The sequence below is a fragment of the Carcharhinus amblyrhynchos genome, chromosome 5 (genome assembly GCF_965287045.1).
Source record: "Carcharhinus amblyrhynchos chromosome 5, sCarAmb.v2.hapA, whole genome shotgun sequence".
NCBI lineage: Eukaryota > Metazoa > Chordata > Chondrichthyes > Carcharhiniformes > Carcharhinidae > Carcharhinus > Carcharhinus amblyrhynchos.
In genome coordinates, this window is record NC_137328.1 from 104002957 (window position 1) to 104030742 (window position 27786).

The window sequence follows — 27786 nt, forward strand, 5'->3', positions numbered from 1 at the left end:
TGGATTGGCCATAATAGATTACCCCTTAATATCTCAAGGTGTGTAGGTTAGGGGATTAGTGGGGTAAATGTGGGGAGGGTTACAGGGATAGAGTGGGGAGAAGGCCTAGCTGAGATACTCTTTTAGAGAGTCAGTGCAGACTTGATGGGCTGAACGGCCTCTTGTATTCTATAATCAATGATCCTGAGAGGCAGGCTCTTAAAATAATGAGTGAAAAGAGTGTTTAATTAAGATCTGCATGTATTAGAAAAGAATTGTTTGAATATAAAACAATAATCAAAATCTGAATTGGGGATAAAAGCAAAATACTGTGGATGCTGGAATCGGAAACAAAAACAGAAAATGCTGGAAAATCTCAGCAGGTCTGACAGCATCTGTGAACTGACAGAGTCATCCAGACTCAAAACATTGGCTCTGTTCTCTCTTCACAAATGTTGTCAGACCTGCTGAGATTTCGCAGCATTTTCAGAAGTGGGGTTGTTCACCGGTGACTGCATAACGTTCAGCACTATTCACTACTAACTACTCCTTAGATACTGAAACAGTTTATATCCAAATGTAGCAAGACATGAACACTATCCAGGCTTGGGCTGACAAGCGGCAAATAATATGCCCACACAAAAGTGCCAGCAACGTCCATCTTCAACAAAATAGAAGCTAACAATCATCCCTTGACATTCAACGGCATTACCATTGCTGAATCCTCCACTATTGACACACTTGGGGGTTACCACTGATCAGACGCATAACTGGGCTAGCCATATTAAACAGAATGGTTACATGAGCAAGTCAGAACTAGGAATCGTGCGGCAAGTAACTCATCCCGACTCCCTAAAGCCTGTCCACCATCTACAAGGCACAAGTCAGGAATGTGATGGGATATTTCCCATTTGCCTGGATAAGTGCACTCAAGAAGCCTGACACCATCCAGGACCCAGCAGCCCACTTGATTGGTACCCTATCCACAAACATTCACTCCCTCCACCACCGACACACAATAGCGGCAGTGCATACATTTCAGTAACTTAACAGGCTTCCTAGGTAACACCTTCCAAACAACTTCCATCTCGAAGGACAAGAACAGCAGATACCTGGGAACACCTGGAAGTTCCCCTCCAAGCCACTCACCATCCTGACTTGGAAATACATTGTCGTTCCTTCAGTCGCTAGGTCAACATCCTGGTACTCCTTCCCTAATAGCACTGTGGTTGTTCTTACACCTCAGGGACTGCAGCAATTCAAGGTGGCAGCTTACCACCACCTTCTCAAGGACAAATAGGGATGGGCAATAAATGCTGGTCTAGTCAGTGACACCCACATCCCATGAGTGAACAAAAAAAAACTATATTTGTTTTTCAGAAATAAACTAGCATGACAATTCTAATGATCAAGAAAATAAGTTGCCTTTACTCTGCACTTTCAACCAATACATGGGAATTCATGCTTTGTTAAAAACAGCATAAATACTGGACAGAAGGAGAGGCTTTTTTATTATTTTCCAAACAGATATTTTGTTTTAAAAAAAATCAATGCAACAATTCCATTTTTCAACTTTGTAGGACCAAAGGATATATAACAACTCAGTTTTAGGCATTCCATTTTCATAAAAGAGTAATGCTGTAAATTTATTAAAAATTAAAGCTGCAGCCCAAGACTTTACAGACATGTATGCTGTTCGAGTGTACCTTGACAAGCAGTTCTACCACCTCTGTGTGAACAAGGCCCAGTACTGGTTCACTATTTACATGTGTTATCAAATCACCAGCCTTTAATCCAGCAGTGTGCGCCGCGCTCCCTTCTTCCACATTCTAGTGGCCAAAAATAAATAGAAACAATGAGTTAGTTGATCGTTAACAATCAAAGCATTCAACTGGACACAGCACTGTCTCCCATGCACTTACCCAAACAATGTGATGGACTGTATAAACATCACTGTCACCCATGTAGACTCGAATTGCTCGCAGCGTGAAACCATACTTCTTTCCTGAACTGTAGATGATGATAGGAGGCTTTGGGCTTCCGGAGCTGGTGGAGGAGTCCCGACTTGGCGACGAATCTCTTGACGAAGGGTCGGAAGAAAGAGAATGGGGGGAGATTGGACTAGCCAATGGTGAAGAACCAAAAACATCTGAAACATAAAGACACCAATAAAAATAAACCTCTTGGATCCGTGGCTAAGTGCTGGCCGAACGCAGAGGGAAACATGGTTATAACAGCTGGGAGCTTCAATCTAACAACCAGCGTTTGGTATCAGAAACACTTCTGGGCTAGATTTTAATCACTGCCAGGTTTGGGGAGACAAATCCTGCCAGATGCCGACAGACCAATTGGCAGGCCCAGTCTATTTTGTAAGGCAGGCCTGAGTAATGTAGGGTTAGTTAGCTGCAGGCTAATAGGGAATGGGCCAGGCGGAAGAATAGGCAAAGCAGGAAACTCTTGGGTGGGGCAATCTTCCTATTCTGATTTCCCGGTGGGGGGCTGGGGGGATTGTAGCCAAATGGGCCAGCTAAAATGGCGTTTTGTAAAGCACTCTGGGACAATTGGGCAAGAAACTAAACTGACAGGCTGCAGTTTAAAGGCAGACAAACAGACTGCAACCCTGATGAGTGAATACACAGGATATGGGCCATCTCCAGAATTAAAGAGACTTGCTGGTCACACTGGGTTGTGTGCCAGACGTAAAGGCACCGTGAATCCTTATTTAGGAGGAAGGTATGTGACCTATGGCCGCTGGGGACTCACCCAGAGATCGGTGTGGTGGCACCTGATTACCCTGATCGATAAGAGTCCAATCAAGTCCTGATCGATTGATTGGCAATGGCCAAAAAGGGGCGTGAAACCAAACGGGGTATTAAAGGGTACTGCACAACCAGGAATCTCTCTCCCTTTCTGACCCCACGAGCGAGCTACAACAATGGTGAACATCACCAGCAAGGGGAGAGCCACCACACCCAAGAAGGAAGAAAGACCACAGCCAGAATGCCAGACCAGACCAAAGGACCAGGCTACGCAGACAACTACCAAGACCAGCAACACAGATAAAGGCAAAAATCTGTTTGGGTACTTGTCAGTCACACAAAGTTAAGTCAAGGTCTTTTACTGCACTTAAATTCTAGTATTTTCCGTAAGATAACTTATTGTTGGTCGGGTGGGTGATTATTGATTGTGTGGGTTTAAATAAATAGTTTGTTCTAATAAGACGTCTACTCGTAGTTTTTTGTCCACCGTATAAGGGTTAAAACAGACTGATTTTTACAACAGGATTAATTTGATGAATAAGTGTCCCCAACACAAGAGCTTTGTCAGAATGTCAGAAATGTTGGATGGACGTCAGCAAACTTTATATGATGGAAAATCACATGGAATGTGTTCATCATCTTGTCTCAGCCAAAGGAGAGACAAAAATCTGCACCCCAAAGAGCTTTATATTTCTCCAAAAGCATGAGAGGTATTTGGATCAGGTAATATTTTATTGTGCTCTATTTTAACAGAATAAAAATATCTTAATTAAATAATTAATGTACATGTGTCCATCAAGCGTCAAAAAAAAATTAAACTGCATGATCCATGTGTACTTGAAGGGCTCACATTCAGACTTGCTTTGTAGTTTTCCATGGTGTAATGAACTATTAAGTTGAGTTTACAGTATGTTTTATATTCCATATTTGTATGGGCAGGATCAGGCACTATTGCTACAACACACAACGGAGACTCCACAAAACCGACCAGAAAGCTTAAGGGGAAGCTGCCATTAACTGGCAGCAAGACAAGTTCATTGGAATCAGTTTCACCCTTACTGGGCCAATGTGTGAAAATGACTGTGAAAATATGTGAATGCCTCAATAGGCTACTTCCGCAGGGTGAATCTCCTCCCACTCCACTAAAAACAACTACAACTTCCAACAGGATAACCAGTCTAAATAAATCAGAAGCATGGCTGGGATTGCTTGGCCGGCATGGTGGCACCACGGTTAGCACTGTTGCCTCACAGTGCAAGGGACCTGGGTTCGATTCTGGCCTTGGGTGGCTATGAGGAGTTTGCATGTTCTCCTCGTATCTGCCTGGGAACTCTGGTTTCCTCCCATATTCCAAAGATGTGCAGTTTAGATGGATTGGCCATGCTAAATTGCCCCTTATTGTCCAAAATGTATAGATTAGGTGGGTTAGCCATGCTAAAATTGCCCCTTAATGTCCAAAGATGTGTCGGTAAGGTCAATCAGCTGTGGTAAATGTGTAGGGTTACGGGGATAGGGCTGAGATGCTCTTTCAGAGTCATTGCAAAATCAATGGGCCGAATGGCCTCTTTCTGCACTGTAGGGATTCTCTTGCAATGCTTCTCCTCATGCTGGCCTTCATAGCGAGGGGGATTGAATATAAAAGTAGGGAGGTCTTGCTGCAGCTGTATAGGGCATTGGTGAGGCCGCAGCTGGAGTACTGTGTGCAGTTTTGGTCGCCGCACCTGCGCAAGGATATTTTGGCCCTGGAGGGAGTGCAGAGGAGGTTTACTAGGCTGATACCGGAGTTGAGGGGATTGAGCTATGAGGAGAGGCTGAATAAACTAGGCTTGTACTCGTTAGAGTTTAGAAGAATGAGGGGAGATCTCATTGAGACGTATAAGATGATGAATGGGATGGATAGGATAGAGGTGGAGAGACTCTTCCCGCTCAAAAAGACAGTAGGACTAGGGGGCACAGCCTCAAGATAAGGGGGAGGTGGTTTAGAACGGAGTTGAGGAGGAACTTCTTCACTCAAAGGGTGGTGAATCTCTGGAATTCTCTGCCCGTTGAAGTGGTGGAGGCTGCCTCGCTAAATATTTTTAAGAAGCGGGTTGATGGGTTCTTGATAAGAGAGGGGATTAAGGGTTATGGGGAGAGGGCGGGAAAGTGGAACTGAGCCACAACAGATCAGCCATGATCTTATTGAATGGCGGGGCAGGCTCGAAGGGCTAGATGGCCTACTCCTGCTCCTATTTCTTATGTTCTTATAACAATTCCAAAGCAGGAATGAATTTCATCATCTTTATTCGCACCGTCTTCATTAACACAGCTTTATTTATAGTTATTTCAATACACCTTGAAGCACATTAACCAGGCGTCCAACTTCAGTCTTGCTTACTAGTTACACTGCAACTGTACAGTATAATATGCAACAATTCTTTTAAAGAAAATGCACACATCATCAAATCTTAAATTCTCATTACCAGCTTGCTACTTTGACAATTTTTTCTATGGTCCCTAATTAGGCTCTGCTACAAATTAAAAGAGACCAAAGCTTGACAAAATGACTAATTTTAGCCTCCCGTCCACATGTGCCTTATTCCTTCGAATATGCGGAATTATTGTCCATACGTTGTAAGAATAAATCCTAACAATGCTCTGGGTAAATAATAGGCTTTACATAAACAAGCATCAGACTGCTACTGCTGTACGTGATCTCCTAAAACCCCAGGTTACTGTGACAATAAGATAAAAGATGCTAACCGCCAATATCCGTAAGCCCATTAAAACTGATATCTGAGAAAGGGCTGAGCACGATCGTGGTGCATGAAATAGGTAAATATAGCTTCTGCCTTTTCCGACTGTGTCTTCAATAATACGATCAAGGGGAGTTTTGGAACCCAAGGCTGGTATATATAGTAAATAATGATAATGTGCATTACATGTGTCCAGTGTGCCTGCATTTTTGTTTTGCATTTTTCAGTGCTTGGGAACAGTCCTACTGAGTCCATATTATCAGTATGGAGCATAACATTTGAATTCAAGTTTATTTATTAGTGTCCCATGAAGGCTTAAATTAACACTGCAATGAAGTTACTGTGAAAATCCCCTAGTCGCTTCTACAGTGCCTCAGTGAGGGAGAATTCAGCATGGCCAATGCACTTAACCAGCACTTCTTTTGGACTGAGAGGGGAAACTGGAGTACCTAGAGGAAACCCACCTAGACACAGGGAAAACATGCAGACTACACACAAAAAGTGACTGAAGCCGGGAATGGAACCCGGGTCTCTGATGCTGAGAGGCAACAGTGCTAACCACCTTAGTTCCTTTGTGTTTGGGTTTGTGTATTGCTTTTTGAAATGGCCACACGAAGAGTATGTGATTAGTCAATGGTTATTACCATATGATCTGGGCATAATAATTTTCAATGTTGGGCCTGTGGATGGGCAAATAGGGTCCATTTAATTCAATATTCCCTTGTTTTATTCATTTCTTTCATAATGTCAGCAATCCTTCTTGTTTTAGGAATTTATTGCCCACTGCCTTTTTTTATGCCTTTATTAATTCTCAAAGCGTCAGCACTGTAGCCAAGGCCAACATTTATCGGCAATCCCTAAATTGCCTCAAGTAGTGCAGCCTTCTTGAACTGCTGCCGTCCATGCGGTGTTAAGGAGTGTTCCAGGATTTTGACCCAGAGACAAAGAAGGAATGATAATATAGATCCAAGTCAGAGTGCCAAGTGATTTGGAAGGAAACTCAGAGGTGGTATTCCCATGTGTCAGCCGCCCTGGTCTTTTTAGGGGTTGCGGGTTTGGAAATGCTGTTGAAGGAGCCTTACTGCAGTGCATTTTGCAGATGGTACACGTTGCTGCCGCTGTGCACTGCTAGTGGACATAGTGAATGCTTAGATGGCATATGGGGTGCCAATCAGGCGGGCTGCTTTGTCTTGGCTGGTGGTAAACTTTTCGGAGCTGTTGTTGGAGCTGCACTCATCCAAGCCAGTGGAGAGTATGCCACTGTACTCTCCACTCACCTGACGAAGGGGCAAACCCCGAAAGCTTGTGGGTTTACTATCAAATAAATTGGCTGGACTTTAACCTGGTGTTGTGAGACTTCTTACTGTGTTTATCCCAGTCCAACGCCGGCATCCCCACATCGTGAGTATGCCATTGGACAGGTTTTGGCGAGTCAGGACATGAATTACTTGCTGAATACCCAGCCTCTGACCTGCCCTTGTAGCCACAGCATTTATAGGCCGTTCCTGTTCAGTTTGTGGTCAATGTCAACCATTAGGACATTGGTGGCAGCCTTCCATCTCCTAAGATGATGGTTTGCTCCGTGGCGGTCAACTCTGTCAAACATTGGTGTGCCAGTCTCTGTGGTATTTGCTGCACAAGAAGAGTGGGCTGAGAAGGAACACAATTCGCTGGTCTCTGTTTCCTCTGGACCCTCTTCCTGGCCAGTTGAGCTTCTTGTTTTTGCTCAACACTTCCAATGCCTTTTCCAATCAGTCAACCTCCAGAGGTCACAGCTGTCTGAAATTGTCTCCCAGTCGTAAATCAATGTCTGCCATCTTCATATCAATCTTGTAGGCACCTTATTAGCAGAAGCAGTGATGCCCAGGAGGTTGTAATCCAGTGGCCAATTCACTGTGCAGAACACTGCCTATACAACAGTCATCTGATCGATGAACATGGTTGAGCTAGCACACTTGCGTGGCACAAATATTACTTGCCACCCAAGCTTGTACGTGGGCATAGATGTGTTCAGTATCTGAGGAATTGTGAATGGTACTAAACACAGTGCGACCATCAGCAAACCTCCATGATGGAGGGAAGGTTACTGATGAAACAGCAGAAGGTGGCCAGGTCCCAGACACTACCCTGAGCAACTCCTGTAGCAAATCTCCCTGTTACGAGGATAAAGCTCAAAGTATGAATGTGCCAGTTTAGAATGAGAAAAAAATGTCTGAAAACAATAAAATCCAACCTAACCTACATTGTGGACAAAATGAATGCTTATCCTAATGAGATAATAAAGGTGCAATGTGAGGAGCAGAGAATGCAATCCTCTCATGTGCGCTGAGGCACAAGTGGCTCATTGAGACTCTGTAATAATATTGGAAAAACATTGTTACCCGAGAGTCACTATACAGGATGTCAAGAAAATGAGGCAAAAGCTACAACACCCTTGCCAGTAAGATCATCTCAGAAATGTCCGCGAAACATTAAACAGTTATGTATTCAATAAATTAGATCTCATTCACAGAAACCTTTCAGATTGAACTTTAAAATGCATTTTGTTGAAACATGAGCTCTTTGTGAAATCTCAAGAAAATTTATAGGTACCAATTATAGTTGTCTGCTGCAAGGCCTGCGGTGTGTTTTGTACTTGCGGTTATTGATATTTATACCTGCAGGGATCATGAGGGAAAGTGCAGTGGCGGAAGCCGATTTCATCACTTTGCCAGTTCTTTCTTTCTCTGTACTTTCTAATCGCTGTCGGGCCAGCTGAGGAACGTTGTCGCTGGCCGTCTTTGAAGAAATATCTGTACTTTCCACACTGTCGCTCCTGGTGTTAATCTGATCCAGATGTTCTGAAAAACTGCCAACTGTTCACAAATAAATGCATTCAATCACTTTTTTCCTCCATTTCATTATGCATTCTTTAAGTGCACGCTCTTATAAATATGAAAATGAAAATATTACACTAATCCGAACATCTAAATGAAAAGCAGGAAGCCTCAGTGGCCTGCAAAAATCTAAATAGCAATATATCAAAATGAATTGGAAATCAGCTTATATTGCATCGACATTCATCCTTCCATTATTTTAGTTATCTCCCTTTTCTCCAGATGGAATATAACAATCTCAGGAAGCACGAGAGGAGCAGCTGCTGTGGAAATTTAATGTATATGGGACAAGAGAAGACAACTGAAGTAATGCTTATGAAAAACATAATTCAGTCACGCTGCCTTCCACATTGAAATGTTTCGCTGATTGGAAACTGAATCGAACATTATTTTGACTTCCTAACTCAAAGAATTTACATTTTGCAGAAGCTAGCAAGCTCGGGGGAGTCTCGGGTTACACTGGGGAACCTAATCTGAATATTTAGATAACATCGCAAATTGCAACTAACCTCAAACCGCAAACTACAAAATTGAACATTTTCAATACCACGCTCTTTCCAGTTATTGGTCAGTGTGTGCGATTAATCCCATGCATAATGACAAAATATACTTTTAGGCTTTCAACAGCAAAGATATATGAATAATTGAATCGTAAGGTGAATAGGATGCAATTATTTGGGCTTCTTGAGATATACAGATAGGCCTCTCAGAACGATCAGAAACGTGAACCATAATATTGACTCACATTCAAGGACTTTGAGAGATTTGAACAACATGAGGTTGAAACTGAACTCTCAAACACCCATTTTGTGGCTGGAGAAGGACAGTGATGAGGAACCTTCTGGGGAGAGCTGATGGATTTCACTGACTAGTGGAACTATCAGATTGTTCAACATGGAGTGAAATACATGAAAGTTTTTATAAACACTTAGGCAGCATGGTGACATAGTGGTCAACACTGCTGCCCCACAGCATCAGGGATCCGGGTTCAATTCCGGCTTTGGATGACTATGCAGAGACCGCACGTTCTCTCAGTGTCTGCATAGGTTTCCTCCAAGTGCTCTGGTTTCGTCCTAGAGTCCAAACGGCGTACAGGATAGATGGATTGGCCATGCTAAATTGCCACATAGTGTCCCGAGATGTGTAGGTTAGGGGTTAGTGAGGTAAATACATAGGGATACTGGGATAGGAACTGATTAAGATGCTCTGTCGGATAGTTGATGCAGACTTGATGGGCTGAATGACCTCCTTCAGCACTGCAGGGATTTTATAATTCTACGATTAAAAAAAAGCTAAAGTTTAGCGTTACAAGTAGGCTTACATTAACACTGCAATGAAGTTACTGTGAAAATCCCCTAGTCACCACACACTGGCGCCTGTTCGGGTACACCGAGGGAGAATTTAGCATGGTAGTGCACTTAACCAGCACGTCTTTCGGACTATGGGAGGAAACCGGAGCACCTGGAGGAAACCCACGCAGGCATGAGAAGAATGTGCAGATTGCGCAGACAATGACCTTAGCTGGGGAATTGAACCCAGCTCCTTAGTACTGTGAGGCAGCAGTGCTAACCGCTGTGTCACCGTGCTGCTCCATGGTGGCACACCTAGGAAGTTGACATCCCATGAAAGAATTGAATTAAAAAAAAAAGACAGCACAGAATCTCAATTTCAAGAGAATAGGAGCCTTGAAGGCACTTAGGGATGGGCAACAAATGTTGGCCTTACCTACAAAGTCCACCTTCAGTGAAAGAATAAAGAAAATGTCTGTTTCAGTCAGACTGGCAGCACATTCTTTCCATGCCCACCCAAATATAGTAATACATGGTAATGGGCTAGCTGAGGTGCCCTGGGTGCTAGTCTTAGGCGTCTTAAATGGCCAGCATATTAACTTGAAACAACGATCCTCTGGTTCTAGTCTCTCCAGCAGAAGAAACAGCCTCTACCTGGGTCAGTGAGATCACCTCATTCTTCTACACTCCAGACAGTGTAGGCCTACTCCACTCAATCCTTCCTCATAGAACAACCTCTTAGCTTTGGAATCATAGAAACTAGAAGTAGAAGTAGGCTATTTGGCCCTTTGAGTCTGCTCTGTCATTCATCTTGATCATGGCTAATCATCGAATTCAATATCCTGATCCCTTCTTTCCTCCCATATCCCTTTATCCCAAAGAGCTATCTCTAATTTCTTCTTGAAATCAGACAACGTTTTGGCCTTAACTACTTCGGCAGTAGTGAATTCCACACTTCCACCACTCTCTGGGTGAAGAAATTTCTCCTCACCTCAGTTCTGAAAGGTTTATCCCTTATCCTCAAACTATGACCCCTAGGTTCTTTCTGAATCTATCTGGTCTAACCCTAATCAATCAAGGGAACCTTAGTTACACCTCCTCTAAGGCAAATACATCCTTGCTGCGCATAGTAGTCCAGATGTGGTCTCACCAAAGCCCTGTACAAGTCAGAGAATCCCTACAGTGATGAAGAGACCATTCAGCATCTGCACTGAATCTCTGACAGGGTACCTTGCCACCATCACCCACCCCCTCCCCATCCTTGTAATCCATGGCTAATCCCCTAACCCACAAAAGTGTAGCAAGACTCCTTAATCTTGCCTCCTTATTAAAGATTGGGTATACTTGTCTTGTAGGTAGTATAACAATGATTCATTAGCCTGGTTCACGGAATGAGAGGCTGAGTAAATTGGATTTGTAGGCCAGAAATGGGGCAGGCGAGGCTCACAGAACAAATTTTCTGTTGGCCTTGGGCGGGAGAGGTGGTAAAATTCCGACAATATTCTCTGGAGTTCTGATGGGAGCTGATCTCCATTTTGATGCATGTTGGAACCCTGTTGAATTGTATCAGAAGCAGGGTAGTTTTGGCACTGGAATATCAACGCAGGGTGAGAGTGTTCAAATCCGACCATGGCAAGTTGTGAAACTGAAGTTAATCTGCAGGCTGGTGCCAGGAAAATTGCCAAATTGCTGTGAAGTTACCTCACATCCATCAGAGATGACACTCTGCCTGGTCTAGTCTGGTCTGCATATGATTTGTGCCTCACACTATGTGTGATTCCTTACATTAAAATTCAAATATTTTTCTTTAGCCAGGTACCTGAAAGGGTAGAACTACTGATGGTGCTGGGGGTAGTTGCATCGATCTCATCCTGAGATGTCCCTATGGAAAACATGATCTTCTCCGGATCCCTGTGAGAGTCCTCCTGAGATAAAGATTCGTCGTCCTCGGCAGAAATAGCGAAGCTTGGCAACATCCCAGAACGCTGGTAACAGTTGTTGTTCTCACCACTTGGTGTGTGAGATAGAGATAGGTGTTGCCTGAAGGCAGCAAAATAAAAACGACAGATTATGGTTTACTACTCAATTTCTGCATTTCTACAATCCCAATGTATTTACACTTAAAAGGTGAACCATAAGAAACTGCATTGTTACACCTGCTCTTTCTAACTGCACTTAAATCTGCTCAAACAATTGGGATTGGATGAAAGAAAGGGTTTTCTTTAAATGGTGAAATACTTTACGTTAGGCAACACTTTGCTATAATCAACCTTGCAAGGAATTTTGTTCCTTCAGGTACTTCCCCACTTTCTTGAAACATCCGTGTAAACTTTTGTTTGGAGAACATTCAGCAGGTGCTTTTTCAGGCTAATCACTGCTTTTCTGTTCTTCTCTCCCAGGTGGTCAAGTTCACATTTTGCCACATTGTTCTCCTCCCGCCAAATTTTTGCCCACTCACTTAACATATCCATATGCCATTGGACATCAGACTTTGATATATATTAAGCTAATCTGTCATATAGTGAGATAATCTTTCGTTTCACCCAACCTATAACTGCAACACTATGTTTTATCCTTTCCATTTTCCCTATGTACCTTATGAATGGTATGTTTTTGTCTGCACAGCATACAAGAAACAATACTTCTCACTGCAACCCAATACATGCAACAATAATAAATCAAATCAAATCATATGCCTCTGCTGATTCTGTGTTCTCCTTGCAACTCACTTTGCCATCTTTCTTTCAACAACAAATTTGGCTATAATACAGTTGGTCCTTTTATACAAGTCATTAATATAGATTATGAATGGCGAGACCTCTACAGCACTTCACTAGTTAGTTTGGCAACCTGAATATGACCCATTCACCCTGACTCTGTTTCCTGTTAGTTAGTCAATACTCTATCTATGTTATGTTATCATCTTTTATGTGGTCCCTTACTATATCTGATTCCTCTTCATCAACCCCCGCTTGTCACATCTTCAAAGACCTCTAATAAATCTGTCCATCACACTTTCCCTTCTATAAAACGATATTGAATCTGCATGATTATATTATGATTTTCTAAATGTCTGGCTACTACTTCCTTAATAATGGATTCTAGCATTTTCCCAATATTAGGCTAACTGCCCTAAAATATCCTGCTTTCTGTCTCCCTACTTCCCTACCTTTGGATTTGTCCGATCTATAAGATGATTAAAAGCACCCAGAATTATTGTAGTATCTTTCTTACACACCTTCCATTATTTATGCATTTATACTGTCTTTTGATGTTGTTGGTGTTAGGGGACCTATAAATTATTCCCTTCGATGCACAGAATTATAGAATCCCTACAGTGAAGAACAAGGCCATTTGGCCCATTGAGTCTGCATTGACAACAATCCCACCCTAGGCCCCATCAACACAACCCCACACATTTACCCCGTTAATCCCTCTAACCTAAACATCCCAGGACACTATGGGCAATTTAGCATGGCCAAACCACCTAACCCGCACGTCTTTGGACTGCGGGAGGAAACTGGGGCACCTGGAGGAAACCCACGCAGGCATGGGGAGAACATGCAAACTCTGCACAGAGTGACCCAAGCCGGGAATCGAACCCAGATCCCTGGAGCTGTGAGGAGACAGTGCTAACAATTGTGCCACCTTCTTGCTATTTTGTAACCACCTAATGTCTGAGCCAAGATCATTTCTTACTGCTGTGCTGATTTTATCCTTTAATGACAGCGCTACTCCACCTCCTTCTTTCTTCCTATCCTGCTGAAATGTCAAATACCCTTGAATATTCTGCTCCAAGCTCTGGCCACTTTGCAGCCAGGTCTGCATCAGGTTTGAAGAACACTTTGCATTTAGTTAACTGATGTTGGCAGACAGAATTTACAGTTAAAGGACTGCTTGAAACATGATGAAAACCTAAAGAGGATAGATTTCACTCAAATTAACGACACTTACATTTCAGAATCGGGGATCCAGGTAATGGAGTCAACGTGCAGTGTATTAGCCTTTTTTAATTTGCTGCCTGTACTGTCGTGCTCCCCTCGATTCCTCTCGGTGTATCTTTTCTCATCAACAAGTGTGATTCGGTCCATGCTTTTGTAAACCTGGAGAGAAAATAGTTTGACTGGTATATTTTATGACTATTTTAACATTTTAGAAGACCACACAGGATAAAGGGGTTTTAAAACACGGTGAGGCTGGTGAGAAGGGTTTCTCCCCTAGGAGCTTTTGCTGAAAACAAATCCTGAAAGTGTCAATTCAAGTAAACTGAATTTCGAACCAAATTCCAAAAGTATCCACCAAATAGAGAGTTTTAGCTGCACTGACACATGGGTCAATGGGCACGGTTTACATTGTTTCAAGTCACTGCGTGACGATATACTTGTTAACCCAACAAGCAGGTCGAGAAGTTTGCATTGTTCAGGCGGGCACCCTACCTGGAAGTGGGCAGAATCTCAAGACGACGTTGGACACGCATCCCGAAATCATCGGGATATTTCAGTCAACAGGCACGCATTAGAGTCAGAAACACACCCGCTGACAATCAAGCCCCAACAAGGGGCCATGATAAATTTTCCCTGGCCTGTCTGCTTTACAGTTGGCCAATGGACCAGGCAGCCTTCACCTTTTAGATGCAACCTGGATCCAGGGCAGATTGAGAGGTTGGGGCTGAAATCAAATTTTTTCAAGTGTCTGAGGTTTGTGTTGGAACGTGCTGCCTGGATATTCTTTGCAGCTTTTCTCCATTGCAATTGATAGGTCAGCTGCTCGCTGAGACAGCTCCACAACGGCTGCCCCCCACCCCGCCGAAGGAGCATATTAGAGGCACCAGGCCACACCCTCCCCTTTCTCAGCACCTGTCATCATTTCTCCCTTTCCCCGGAGCACAGTGCTTTTCCCAGTACCTATTTCAGGCTAACTGCACATTAATTGCCAACCAGCATGAAACTGTGTCCCAGGGGCAATTGTGGTCGGAAGTGCACTTAGCGTCTGCTTCTGAGCTTGCTGAGCATGGACCGCCTGCCAGGTGAAACATTCAGGCTGCAGTTATTTCTTGAAAACAGTATTGTGCAATTTGATTGCTTATAATGGAAACAAAAATGATGGTTTGTAAGAGACCAGGAATTCAGAGGTCCCCCAGGTGACATGCCATCATCCTTCTTGGACTGGGCACAAAAAGCAGCAAAACAATACAGAAACAGCATAGTCTGGGTTCCGCAGAAGTTTATAGAGGGTGGAAACACAGGTGAGATATGTAGCAGCAGGTGAAATTCAATGCAGAGAAATAAGAAGTGATACATCTTGATAGGAAAAATGAGGAAAGGCAATATAAAATCAAGGGTACAAGTCTAAAGGGATTGCAGAAGAAAGAAAGTGTGACCTGGCGGCTGCATACACACAAATCATTGACGATGGCAGGGTAGGCTGAGAAAGTGGCTATTAAGGCATATGGTGTCCTGAGTTTTCTGAACAGAGGCATAGGCCGGAATTTTACCGTCCCGCCCACCATGGGATTTGGATTGGGCGACGGGATGGACCATGGGAAGGTCCGTTGACCTTGAGCAGTTTCAGGATGAGCGAGGCCGTAAAATCTTACCCATAGGGTGCAGAAGCAAAGAGGTTCCCGTGAACCTTTAAAAAACACTGATTTGTGCTTAACTGGGATTGTGTGTACAATTCTGGGGACTGCATTTTAGGAAGGATGTAAGGGCAGTGAAGTGGATATAGAAAAGATTGATAAGCAGGGATGAGAGACTTCAGTGAGAGAATCATTTGGAGAAATTGGCGCTATTCTCTTCAGAGAGGAGAAGCTTAAGGGGACATAGGATGGAGATGCCCAAAATCAAGAGGGGATTGGACCCAGTAAACAAACTGAAACTGTTCCCATTGGAGGAAAGGCCAAAAACCAGAGGACACAGATTTAATTTGATTGGCAAAAGAACCAGAGGCAACACGAGGAAAAACTTTAATGGCTTTCAAGAGGGATTTGCATGACCCAGATAGGAAAAATGTGTAAGCTATAGGGAAAGAAAGGGAATGGGACTCACTGAATAGATCTTATTGGAAAGGTGACCTGGATGGACAAAATGGCTTCCTTCTGAGCCATAACCATTCTCTGATTCTCAATAGATAGTATTAGTTAAGATGGGCAATGCCACAGAGATGGAAGCAGGTGGTCTTTGTAATGGAGAAAACATGATCCTGAGAAACTCAAAGTCAAACAGATTCCAAACAGTCTGGCTAAACGGAGACAGTAGCCAAGGGGGAAAACAGAGTCAGTGATGAAGTTACAGAATTTGAAATAGGGTTCAAAGATGAGGGCTACGGGTCTGCTTGAAGTATAACTGGAGAATTTATAGCTCATCCAATAGTTGGATGCCAGATGTCTGATAGCAACAATGGGTTCAAGGTAGATGGAGCTGTGTGCCATCTGCACACAAGTGAATAGGAAACCTGTCTACAAATGATGTTATCAAAGTCAGATTCAGAACACAGTCAGTTGTCTTAAGAACAGGATCTAAAGATATAAATTGCTACAGGAATGTGCCATCTAACAGTACTCACTTTGCTAAATCGATGGGAACATGATGAAAACTGTCCTATTTCCAAATTAAAATTCTCCTCGTTTGTCTCATCCTCTTCCTCAGTTTCCATATGATGGTATCTCTCAGACCGAGCTAAATGAAGTTTGAGGAAAGAAAATCAAATGTGGCACAAATTATAAGACAAAATCAAAAACCACATTCTTGTATTTACACAACATTAAATCATAAAACAGGGATAGCACAGAAAGCCATTGTGTTGTGCTGGTTCCAGGTAAGAGTTACTCGACTAATCCCACACCCTTTTTCTCTGTAGCTCTGCAAATTTTTTATCTTCAGACAACGAAGCAATTTCTTTTAGAAAGCTGCGATTGAATCTGCCTCCACCACAATCCTAGGCAGTGCATTCCAGACACTAACCAGAGAAAATGCTGGAAAACCTCAGCAGATCTGGCAGCATCTGCGAGGACAGGAAAGAGCTGACATTACAAGTCCAGATGACCCTTTGTCAAAGGTGACTTGAAACGTCAGCTCTTTTCTCTCCTTACAGATGCAGTCAGGCCTGCTGAGATTTTCCAGCATTTTTTCTTTTGGTTTCAAATCTGCAGTCATTTGCTTTTATCCAGACACTAACCACTTGCTTCATTAAAAACAATTTCCTCATATTGCCTCTGGTTCTCGTGCCTTAATCACCTTAAGTTGGTGTCCTCTGGTTCTCAACCATTCCACAAATGGGAACAGTTTTGATCCGTCTCCCCTGTCAAGACCCCTCATGATTTTGAGTATCTCTGTCAAACCTCTCCTCTGAAGAGCACAACCCAGCTTCTCCAATCTATGTTTGTAACTGATCCATGGAACTATTCCTGCACATCTTCTCTGCATCCCTTCTAATGGTTTCACAGCCTCCAGGACTGGTCCGAATACTGGATTTAAAGGACTAAGCAGTGTCTTACGAAGGTCCACCACAACCTTACTGCTTTTGTACTTTACACCTTCACTTATTAAAGACTAAAATTCCAGGTGTCATAGCAACTGTTTTCCGAACCTGCCCTGCCACCTTCAAAGGTTGTAAATATCCCAGCTCTTTCTGCTCCCGCGCCCACTTTGAAATTGCACCTTTTGTTTTATTTTGTCTTTCTTGATCCTTCCTACTGAAATGAATCACTCCACATTTCTCTTCATTAAACTCCCTCTGTCACATGTCTAGCCTCAGGAAGCCCACCATCATCGTCCTCACAGTTCACAATATTGCCAGGTTTTGTCATCTGCAAATTTTGCAATTGTGCTCTACACGCCCAAGTCTATTTAACTACCCATCCCTCAGTAATCCTACTATTTACCTTCCTCCGGACTGAAAAACAACCATTCACAACTACTCTGCTTCCTGTCACTCGGCCGACTTGGTTCCTTGCTGCCACTGTCCCTTCTACACCAAAGGTTTCAACTTGCTGACAAACATTTTTATGTGGCACTGTATCAAAGGACATCAGAAGTTCATGTCCGTCACATCAACTGCATTACCCTCATCAAAAAAACTCAATCAAGTTACTCAAAACGTGATTTGTCTTTAACAAACTGGTGCTGACTTTCCCTAACTAATCCATATTTGTCCAAGTGATGATTGTGTCTTGGATTATTGTTTCCAAAAGCTTTCCCATCGCAGCACAGTGGTCAGCGCTGCTGCCTCACAGCCAAGGACCTGCGTTCGATTCCTGGCTTGGGTCACTGCCTGTCCGGAGTCTGCACAATCTCGCTGTGTCTGCATGGGTTTCCTCTGGGCACTCTGGTTTTCCTCCCACAGTCCGAAAAACGTGTTTAGGTGCATTGACCACGCTAAATTCTCTCTCAGGTGCCCGAGTGTGGCGACAAGGGGATTTTTACAGTAACTTCATTGCAGTGTTAATGTAAGCCTACTTGTGACACTAATAAATAAACTTATCTACTGCCTTCCAAACTGCTTCACATACAATCATTTATGGGACTAAAAATCCTGCCTCTGGGAAGGGCTGGGAAATTTCAGCAATAGGCAAGATTTGACACATTGAGTGGAATCTTCCGGGTGTCACATGGGTGGCCCACAAGGCTGGAAAGTGAAGACCTTCAGGGAAAGTCGTGTCAGGTCAGCAGACAGACGTATTCCTACTGGATTCAATCTTCCTGGAGGCAGGTCAACACTTGAGAAATTACCTGCTCAGCAGCAGTGGGTATTCAAACTGGATGAGTTAACTCATGTGGATGCCTCCTGTTTTAATCCCCCCGCCACAACCACCTTCACCTACAGGCCACCCTGTGGAGGAATGGGCTTCCCTTCTACTGGGATGCAACAGCAGCCACTGCTTGTTTCAATAAATTGTGACCTCTACAAAACACCACCTCCTCCCAACAACGGCAGTGCCCAGCTCTGCTGATGGGCCTACTGTTCTTCCAAGTTGGGCAGATAACAGGAAAACAACCAGCGATAGAAGAGTGTAAAAGAGGCAAGTGGTTTTCTGCTTTCTAAAAAGAAATTGGCAGTGAAAGTTTAGGGCTCAATTACTCCCCCACCTCTCAAACAGCCGATTCTTCACCTACCCCGCTTCCCTTTGATTTATCCAAGTGCCAGGGACCATACCTTCCACTCTAGCTGGCCGCCTCCTGTTCCTATCCGCCAGCCACTAGTTTCAGGGAGACATCTGATGGGGGGTGGCATTTGGGCAAGCTCTGGTAAAATCTCCTGGCCTCCAGCTGTTGCTGGGGTTAGTGGAAGACTTGGCCTCTTCCCGCCCTTCCACCCACTTGATTCCCACTCGGAATTCAAGCCTGACCTAAAAATAACTTCCATTTCTTTCATATCTACATTGGATTTCTAGCAGTATTCCTCATTATGTACTAGGATCTCGATAGGCTGGGCGAATGGGCCAGGAACTGGCAAATGGAATTTAATGTTGGCAAGTGTGAGGTGGTCCACTTTGGTTGGAAGAATGGTAGGAAGGACTATTACTTACGGGGCGAAAAACTGCAGCAGGCGACGGTGCAGAGGGACCTCGGGGTCCTTGTGCATGAGTCGCAAAAACCCAGCTTGCAGGTGCAGCAGGTGGTCAGGAAGGCGAATGGGATGCTGGCCTTCATAGCGAGGGGGATTGAATATAAAAGTAGGGAGGTCTTGCTGCAACTGTACAGGGCACTGGTGAGGCCGCAGCTGGAGTACTGTGTGCAGTTTTGGGCGCCGCACTTACGCAAGGATATTTTGGCCTTGGAGGGAGTGCAGAGGAGGTTTACTAGGCTGATACCAGAGTTGAGGGGGTTGAACTATGAGGAGAGGCTGAATAAACTAGGCTTGTACTCGTTAGAGTATAGAAGAATGAGGGGAGATCTCGTTGAGACATATAAGATGATGAATGGGATGGATAGGATAGAGGTGGAGAGACTCTTCCCGCTCAGAAAGGACAGTAGGACTAGAGGGCACAGCCTCAAGATAAAGGGGGGGCGGTTTAGAACAGAGTTGAGGAGGAACTTCTTCACTCAAAGGGTGGTGAATCTCTGGAATTCTCTGCCCGTTGAAGTGGTGGAGGCTACCTCGCTAAATATTTTTAAGACGCGGGTTGATGGGTTTTTGATAGGAGAGGGGATTAAGGGTTATGGGGAGAGGGCAGGAAGGTGGAACTGAGCCACGACAGATCAGCCATGATCTTATTGAATGGCGGGGCAGGCTCGAGGGGCTAGATAGCCTACTCCTGCTCCTACTTCTTTTGTTCTTATGTACTACATCACTTCAGAAATGCAGATTGCAGGAATAATGGTACTAAGCAGTGGAAATCTATTAGTGTATAAATGAAACCAGATTCCCTGATCACTGCATAGTTTCATACAATCCCTACAGTGCAGGAGGAGGCCATTCAGCCCAATGAGTCTCCACCAATCCTACAACCACAATCTCGTAACTATTTATTTACCCTACTGACTATCTGACGCTAGGTTCAATTTAGCTTAGCCGATCAACCTAACTTGCACATCCTTGGACTGTGGGAGGAAACTGGAGCACCCGGAGGAAACCCCATGCCGACAAGGGGAGAACGTGCAAACTCCACACAGTCACCCAAGCCAGGAATTGAACCTGGGTCCCTGGCGCTGTGAGGCAGCAGCGCTAACCAGTGCTGAAGTTTGCTAATAAAACAGGAATCTTTGAAAATATGAGAATTGGGCAATGCCTACAGAAAGTTGGCACAAGTGAAGGTTTTGGCACTTCTCACACTTACTGTCAAAATAGCTTGTGTCATCCTCTGACTCCAGCTGAGGAATAAATTCTGCTTTTTGCCTCAGAAGTCCATTCCAGTCTAAGCCACGGAAGAAATTGTGCTGCTTTACCTCATAGGCACCACCTGATGGAGCAAGAGAGCAGAAAAGAAGAAAAAAGTCAAGGCTCGGGTTCGAGTTAAAATACGTCATGCAGAAAAACTAAGAACACGATTAGGAGTACTGATGTACTACATTTAAGTTTGAACTCACCATGTTCAAGCTTACCCATGAACATGGAATCATAGAATTCCTACACTGCCGAAGAGGTAATTCAGCCTATCGAGTCTGCACCAACTCTCTGACCCAATCCCTCTTCCCTGCCCTATTCCCAAAACCCCACACATTTCCCATGGCTAATCCATCTAACCTACACATCTTGGACCACTAAGGGGCAATTTAACATGGTGAATCCATCCAACCCGCACATTGTTGGACTGACAGGGGGAACTGAAGCACCCGGAGGAAACTTTTGCAGACTCGTGGAGAATGTGCAAACCCCACATGGACCATCACCCAATGCTGGAATTGAACCCACATCCCTGAAGTTGTGTGGCAGTGAACCACTGTGTCACCGTGCAACCACCAAACTGCGAAGGTAGGACAAGAACAGCTTGTATTTATATATAATGTCTTTAATATAGAAAGCTCTGTGTCCCAAATTGTTTTAAGAAGTCTCACAACACCAGATTAAAGTCCAACAGGTTTATTTGGTAACAAACGCCTCTAGTTTTTGGAGCGCTGATTCTTTGTCAGGGAAGTGGGAGTTCTGTTCACAAACAGGGCATATAAAGACACAAACTCAATTTACAAAATAATGGTTAGAACGCGAGTCTTTACCGCTAATTAAATATTAAAGGTACAGACAATGTGAGTAGAGAGAGCATTAAGCACAGGTTAAAGAGATGACTATTGTCTCCAGATAGGACAGTTAGTGGGATTTTGCAAGTCCAGGCAAGTCGTGGGGGTTACAAATAGTGTGACATGAACCTAAGATCCCGTATGAGGCTGTCCTCGTGTATGCGGAACTTGGCTATCAGTCTCTGCTCAGCTAGTGGCGTTTGCTACCAAATAAATCTGTTGGACTTTAACCTGGTGTCGAGAGACTTCTTACTGTGTTTATCCCAGTCCAACGCTGGCATCTCCACATCGTCCCAAAATGTTTCACAGAATCACTTCAGATGCAATGGGTGAGGGGATAAAGGAGCAGACATTCAAGTGACCACAAAGGTTGGTCCAATAGGCAGGTTTGAAGGCAAGTCTTAAAGAGGAGAGTGAAGAGGGCAGGTGGTAGAGGTTTGGGGAGTGGGAATTTCAGACCGCAAAGTCCAGATAGCTGCAGACCAAACAGCCAATAATGGGGCGATGGGAAGGTTATACCAGAGGAAGATCCTTGGGATACAGGGGCCATGGGGAGAGAGAAGGGCAGCAGCATTTGTTTTGAAATGCTGTCACAAAGTGTTAACACAGCTATAATGGGCTGACTGGCCTCCTCCTCTGCTACAAGCCTCTACAATTCTAAAGTTCTTTGGCTATACAGAAATAAGACTATTTTCTGAAGCTTGGCTACCTATTCAATGGCCTAAAAACTGATGCTGAATAGGAGTAAGCGTACTGAAAATGTAAATGTTTTTTGCTTGTCCTCATCCATGGTTCAGGTGCATGCATAATCAGGCCGCAATCATACTCTGCCCATATGTCTTTGGAATAAATGACTTTTGCTCCTCAATCTCAGTAAGAAAGTTATCTAAATTCAATCGTATAATGCTTACTCACACGTACAGTACTCATTAAATGGAAAATCTGTTTACTAAGGGAACAACTTTGGATCAATATGTTTTCCTTCACTCAACTGTCTACTGCAGTGCTTGGTATGCTGTTTATTAGTTATGTTAAACTAACTTGTGCAATTCTGGAGAAACTCATTGAAAAATACCCAGGCGCAGTATTCTGCATTTTCAATAATAAATTGCTCATTTCAAACTTTAATCAAAATAACATATGGCCTTTTTTGGCATAAGATCCAATTTCCGAGTTAGTAAAATAAGTGGACCAGTTTGCTACAAAGGCAGAAACTTCCCAGATTTCATGGTCACATACTTCCCTAGACTGAACAGCACCATCCGAGGGCATAACCAAATTAGCTCCGTAGCAGAGTTGTAACTTTTTGTCATTGCAACCTTTCAAGATGTGACATCTGGGTCTTGCTGGTTATACTGTCATAGAATTATAGAATCCCTACAGTGCAGGAGGCGGCCATTTGGCCCATCAATCATGCACCAACAATTCCACACAGGCCTTTTTCCCGTAACCCCCATGTGTTTATCCTGCTGGTCACCTTGACACTAAGAAGGAATTTAGCATATAAATAGGGGAGGCAGGGCAGTTGTATTATGTAGGTAATTGTATTATCACTGCACTAGCAATCCAGAAACCCAAGGTAATGCTCTGGGGGACCTGGGTTTGAAACCCACCACAGCAGATGGTGAAACCAGAATTTAATAAAAATCTGGATTTAGAAGTCTAATGAAGACCACAAAACCATTTTGAATGTCGTTAAAAGCCATCCGATTCATTAATATCCTTTAGGGAAGGAAATTTGCCGTCCTTAACGGTTCTGGCCTACATGTGACTCCAGAGCCACAGCAATGTGAGTGACTCTCAACTGCTCTCGGGCAATTAGGGATGGGCAATAAATGCTGGCCTTGTCAGTGATGGCCACATCTCACGAAAGAATGAAGGAGAAAAAGTTAATAGTTTAGAGTAATTTAGATTAATAATAATTTAGATTGAGTAAATAATTTTATGGCAACCATGCTGCACTTGAGAAAACAAAACTTTTCTAAGAAATAATTCAGCTTTGACCTTGTACGCTGAACAAGTTAAGCCCAGTCCAAGCAGTCAGGAGATGTTCCATTGTTTAGTCCAATGCAAAGTCACCTGGCCGCCACACTCCATGGTCATGAAGAATTTGTTATATTAAAAAGCCAATATTTGGTTTACATGACAAAGAACACCAATCCATTAAACAGAATTGATTACCAATAGAAGGATGATCACAGTTTTTAAGAGCTTTCAGATTCAGCGATTTTCAGAGCAAGGTGCTAATTGCGGAGTATTAATAATGCAAATGGCTTCACGGTACCTGTCCCCAGTCTCTCCAGTGGGTTCTGCCTGAGCAGCATGGTGATGAGGTCCTGAGCGTCAGAGGCAGGAGCTTCATCCCCTTCTGGCCAATTTATCTCATCTAGGAAAGCAGAAAGACACAAAAAGAACTTAGCTAGAATTAAAGAACTATCTTCACCAAACTAAATTTCACCATAAACTTATTGACCAAGCCAATGAGCCTTAGCAGTGCAGTCCACAAAGTGGCTCATCGCATTTCCATTTCTTCATGGCTGGTTTGTTTGACTATGACCTTAAAGATTTAAAAATGGCTGCTGCTCGTGGAATTGTGTCATTGGTGGATAAATCCCCTGTCAGAGCATCAAGACCTGTTCGTACCAACCACTTACTGGCAACGTGCAAATCCACGGAACGTTCGTTTCAAACTCGCACTTGGCTCCCACATCACACAATAACACTAACCACGTGGACAAAAATCTTGGGAGAACTCTGCAATATAGGCTGGATGTCAGGCTCTGCAGTACGTCACAAGCTTCTTAGGCTATCTTTCCAAGAGAGGCCATTAAGGACAGTAAGTGTGGGGAGAAAGGAAAAATTACTAAATGGTAGCTTTAAAGCAAGTAATTGGAGCCCAGTAGCAGAGCTTACCTTTTATTTGTGGTTTTTATTTTTCCTACCCTAAAGGAACTGGGGACACATATTGAAAGGGCACTGACATCCTTCACTTTCACGAGCACACTGACTAACGTGACAACCGAGCTCTGTGGAGGTGGTTTCAATGCAACAGACTTTGCACTTTGTACAGTGGTTAGCACTGCTGCCTCGCATCACCAGGGACCCGGGTTCGATTCTGGGCTTGTGTGGAGTCTGCACGTTCTCCCTGTGTCTGCGTGGGTTTCGCTAACACTAAGGGCATTTAAATGGTCATTGGATAAACATAAGGATGACATTGGAATAGGATAGGTTAGATGGGTTTTAGATTGGTTTCACAGGTCAGCACAACATTGAGGGCCGAAGGGCCTGTACTGCGCTGTAACGTTCTACGTCCCTCCAGGTGCTCCCGTTTCCTCCCACGGTCCGGAAGATATACTGGTTAGGTGCGTTGGCTATGTTAAATTCTCCCCCAGTGTACCCGAACAGATGCCGGAGTGTGGCGACTAGGGGACTTTCACAGTAACTTCATTGCAGTGTTAATGTAAGCCTACTTGACGCTAATAACTAAACTTAAAACTTGAGAGCAAAGATGGCAATGCTGAAATGAAGCCAGGTGCTATCACACAAAGAGTGATAGTACTTATTTGTTCCAAATCTTGCACCTCAAGCTGTCGACACGATGCTAAACAATACTGGGTTCTGTGCAATGAATCATTTAAACAAATATTAACACTAGTTACAAAATAGCTGGCAGATGCACCCAATTACAGTGCCATAGTAAATGGTACCGAGCAAGGGCAAAGATATATTTTCTAAATACAAATGAACCATGAATCAGAGGTTATAATTTAATTGGATTCCAGTAACAGAAAAAAATGAAATTAGTGATCACTAAATTTATTTTTTGCAGGCATAATTTGCAATTCTATTAACAACTGCTCAAGGCCATGGGACAAGCCACACAATCTAGAAATAAATTTATTCTGGTTTGTGTAGCCAGCAGGTTGCTCCATAAATGTAATTACATCATGTGGAAATGATACATGAATATGCAAATGAGCAATCGCGCACCAACAGCCATTCACAGTGCTCTTAATTAATCACTCCATTCCCGCAGCCTCTCTCACTCTGCAGCACACGACAAAACAAGATGGAATGGAATTGAGTTGCGTCTCTCTGGGCCGCTGCAGTATTACAGTAGCTGCAATTGTTTGGCTTAAAACCAGACGCCTGTGAGCTCAGAATCCCTAAACAAAGACAACACTTACCAGACACAAACAAGATTCAATTCAGTGCTAGAAATCTGAGATTAAAACCAAAGACGCTGAAAATACTCAGGTCAGGCAGTGTCCGCGGAGTAGGGGGGATGGTGGGGGGGGGGGGGGGGGGGGGGGATGGTGGGGGGGGGGGGGGGGAAGGGGGGGGGGGGAGAGACAGAATTAACATTGCAGGTCAACGTCCTTTCGCCATATTTTGTTGAGTATTTGCAATATTTTCTGTTTTATTCTCAGATAGTCCAGTGCCTTTTGCTGAGGAATTGTTCATTCTACCTTAAAATAGACTGTCATCTTTCTAACAAAAAAATTCTGCATTTTGAAATTAATGTGGAAAGGAGGCCGATGTAACAGGATGCATTCTGAAGAATGCAAGAAGATATGTTTGGCTGAAGTGATTCCTTCCAAAGTTCTGGAATTTCAAGCAAGCAGTCTTCAAGTTGGATTAAATTCCAAAAGCCACGTCAGTTCCCAATTCAGCCAGCTGGGTGTGCAGACGCTCCATGATTGTCGCAGCGTTTCTGCAGAGCACATCAGTCATTTTACCAAGGACAAAAAAATATAGTTTTGCAAAAGACTGCTGATTGATAACTGTGTGTTTGAAAAAAACACAGGTATAATAAGCCAACCAACCTTCTACAGCACAGTGGTTGGCACAGCTGCCTCACAGCACCATGGGCCTGGGTTCAATTCCGGCCTCGGGTTACTGTCTGTGTGGAGTCTGCATGTTCTCCCCATATCTATGTGGGTTTCCTCGGGGTGCTCCGGTTTCCTCCCACAGTCTAAAGATGTGCAGGTTAGGTAGATTGGCCATGCTAAATTACCCATTAGTGTCCCAAAATTTGCAGGTTAGATGGATTGGCCTTACTAAATTGTCCTTTAGTGTCCCAAAATGTGTAGAATAGATGAATTAGCCATGGTAAATATTTGGGGTTACAGGGATAGGGCTGGTAAGATACTCTGTTAGAGAGCCAGTGCAGACTTGATGGGCCAAATAGCCTCCTCCTGCACTGAAGGGATTCTATGATTCAAATTCAGAGTCAAGTGGATAAAGATGAAGCAGTTAATTTTAGATGCAAAGTGGCTAAATTAGCATGGTCTCCAATGATAATCTCTACTGCATAGCTGTGGATTACAGAGTAACAACTGCCAGTTTAAACAGCTTAGCAAAACATGCTGAAAATACTATCAATAACAGAGGGACTAATATACCCTGTCTTCAAGCCACACAGGATATTCTTGCTGCCATTAATTTTTTTCCTGCTCGTGTCAAGCTTCGTATATTAGGAAATTTCTTGATGCTCACCACTAATCACTTGTCCAAAGAGCTCCTCAGGCGTGTCTCCAAAGAAAGGCACACATCCAACAACAAATTCATAAAGAATGATCCCCATGGCCCACCAGTCCACTGGTTTGCCATACCCTTGCCGCAGGATTACTTCCGGAGCTATGTATTCTGGAGTTCCACAAACCTGCAGTATGACAACAGAAACCAGCATGTACGAGTTGTAAATGTGGTGTTAGCAAACAGTGAAGCAGTTCACACCATTTGTGACAAAGTTTAATGAATGCAACGTTAAAAGCTTGGCACTCTTACAGTAGAGGTGTGCAGCAGAAAGTGTTAACCTAACTTGATAGTTCATGGCATTGGGCAATTTCCTGTCTGGTTCTTCCACTTGGTATTTTTAATTTCAATTGTGAGCAGGTGAAATCTTTCCTCTTTTATCTCTTGTGCACATGGTCAGCTGAGTCAGCAGACAGGAGTCAATGTGCACAAGCCCAATTGGTAAGCATGAAGCATTCCTCCCTAGCGATCCAAACAAATAGCTCCCAGCAGTTGATTAAATGATTAAAATTTGGCGTGGGCAGTAAATTAAGTTTACTTATGACTTTGGGCATCTTCTGGCCTTGTTTGTGACTAGGCTGATCAGAAAGGGGAGGCAAGGTCTTCATTCTTAAAGAAGAACTGGTTTGCCTTCTGTAGGTGCCCCACAACAACATCAGGTTCAAATTGGAAAGCGTATAGCGCCGTTCCGATTTTAACTTTTTTTTTCTTTATTCTTTCATAAAATGTGGATATCGCTGGCCAGTATTTGTTGCCCATCCCTGATTGTTCTTGAACTGAGCACAGTGAAGATTCAACCACCTTGCTGTGGGCCTAGAGTCACACACAGGCCAGACCAGGTAAGGACACCAGATTTCCTTCCCGAAAGAATATGAGCGAACCAAATGGGCTTTTGAAACAATCAATGATTGTATCATTCACCTTAGCCTTTTATT

General features: G+C 43.6%; 1 protein-coding gene across 8 annotated transcripts in view; it reads right to left on the minus strand.

Moving 5' to 3' along the window:
• Positions 1–27786, minus strand: part of LOC145343260 (microtubule-associated serine/threonine-protein kinase 4-like) — a 445947-nt gene that overhangs the window by 11513 nt on the left and 406648 nt on the right. For all 8 annotated transcript variants that reach the window (XM_080189364.1, XM_080189367.1, XM_080189366.1 and 5 more), the window contains 9 exons: positions 26813–26978; positions 23598–23699; positions 20416–20538; positions 16203–16315; positions 13593–13741; positions 11458–11678; positions 8131–8328; positions 1902–2128; positions 1686–1808 (listed from right to left, as the gene is read on the minus strand). In XM_080189364.1, coding sequence (XP_080045490.1) covers positions 1686–1808; positions 1902–2128; positions 8131–8328; positions 11458–11678; positions 13593–13741; positions 16203–16315; positions 20416–20538; positions 23598–23699; positions 26813–26978 — 1422 coding nt within the window. The remainder of the gene's footprint in view (positions 1–1685; positions 1809–1901; positions 2129–8130; positions 8329–11457; positions 11679–13592; positions 13742–16202; positions 16316–20415; positions 20539–23597; positions 23700–26812; positions 26979–27786) is intronic.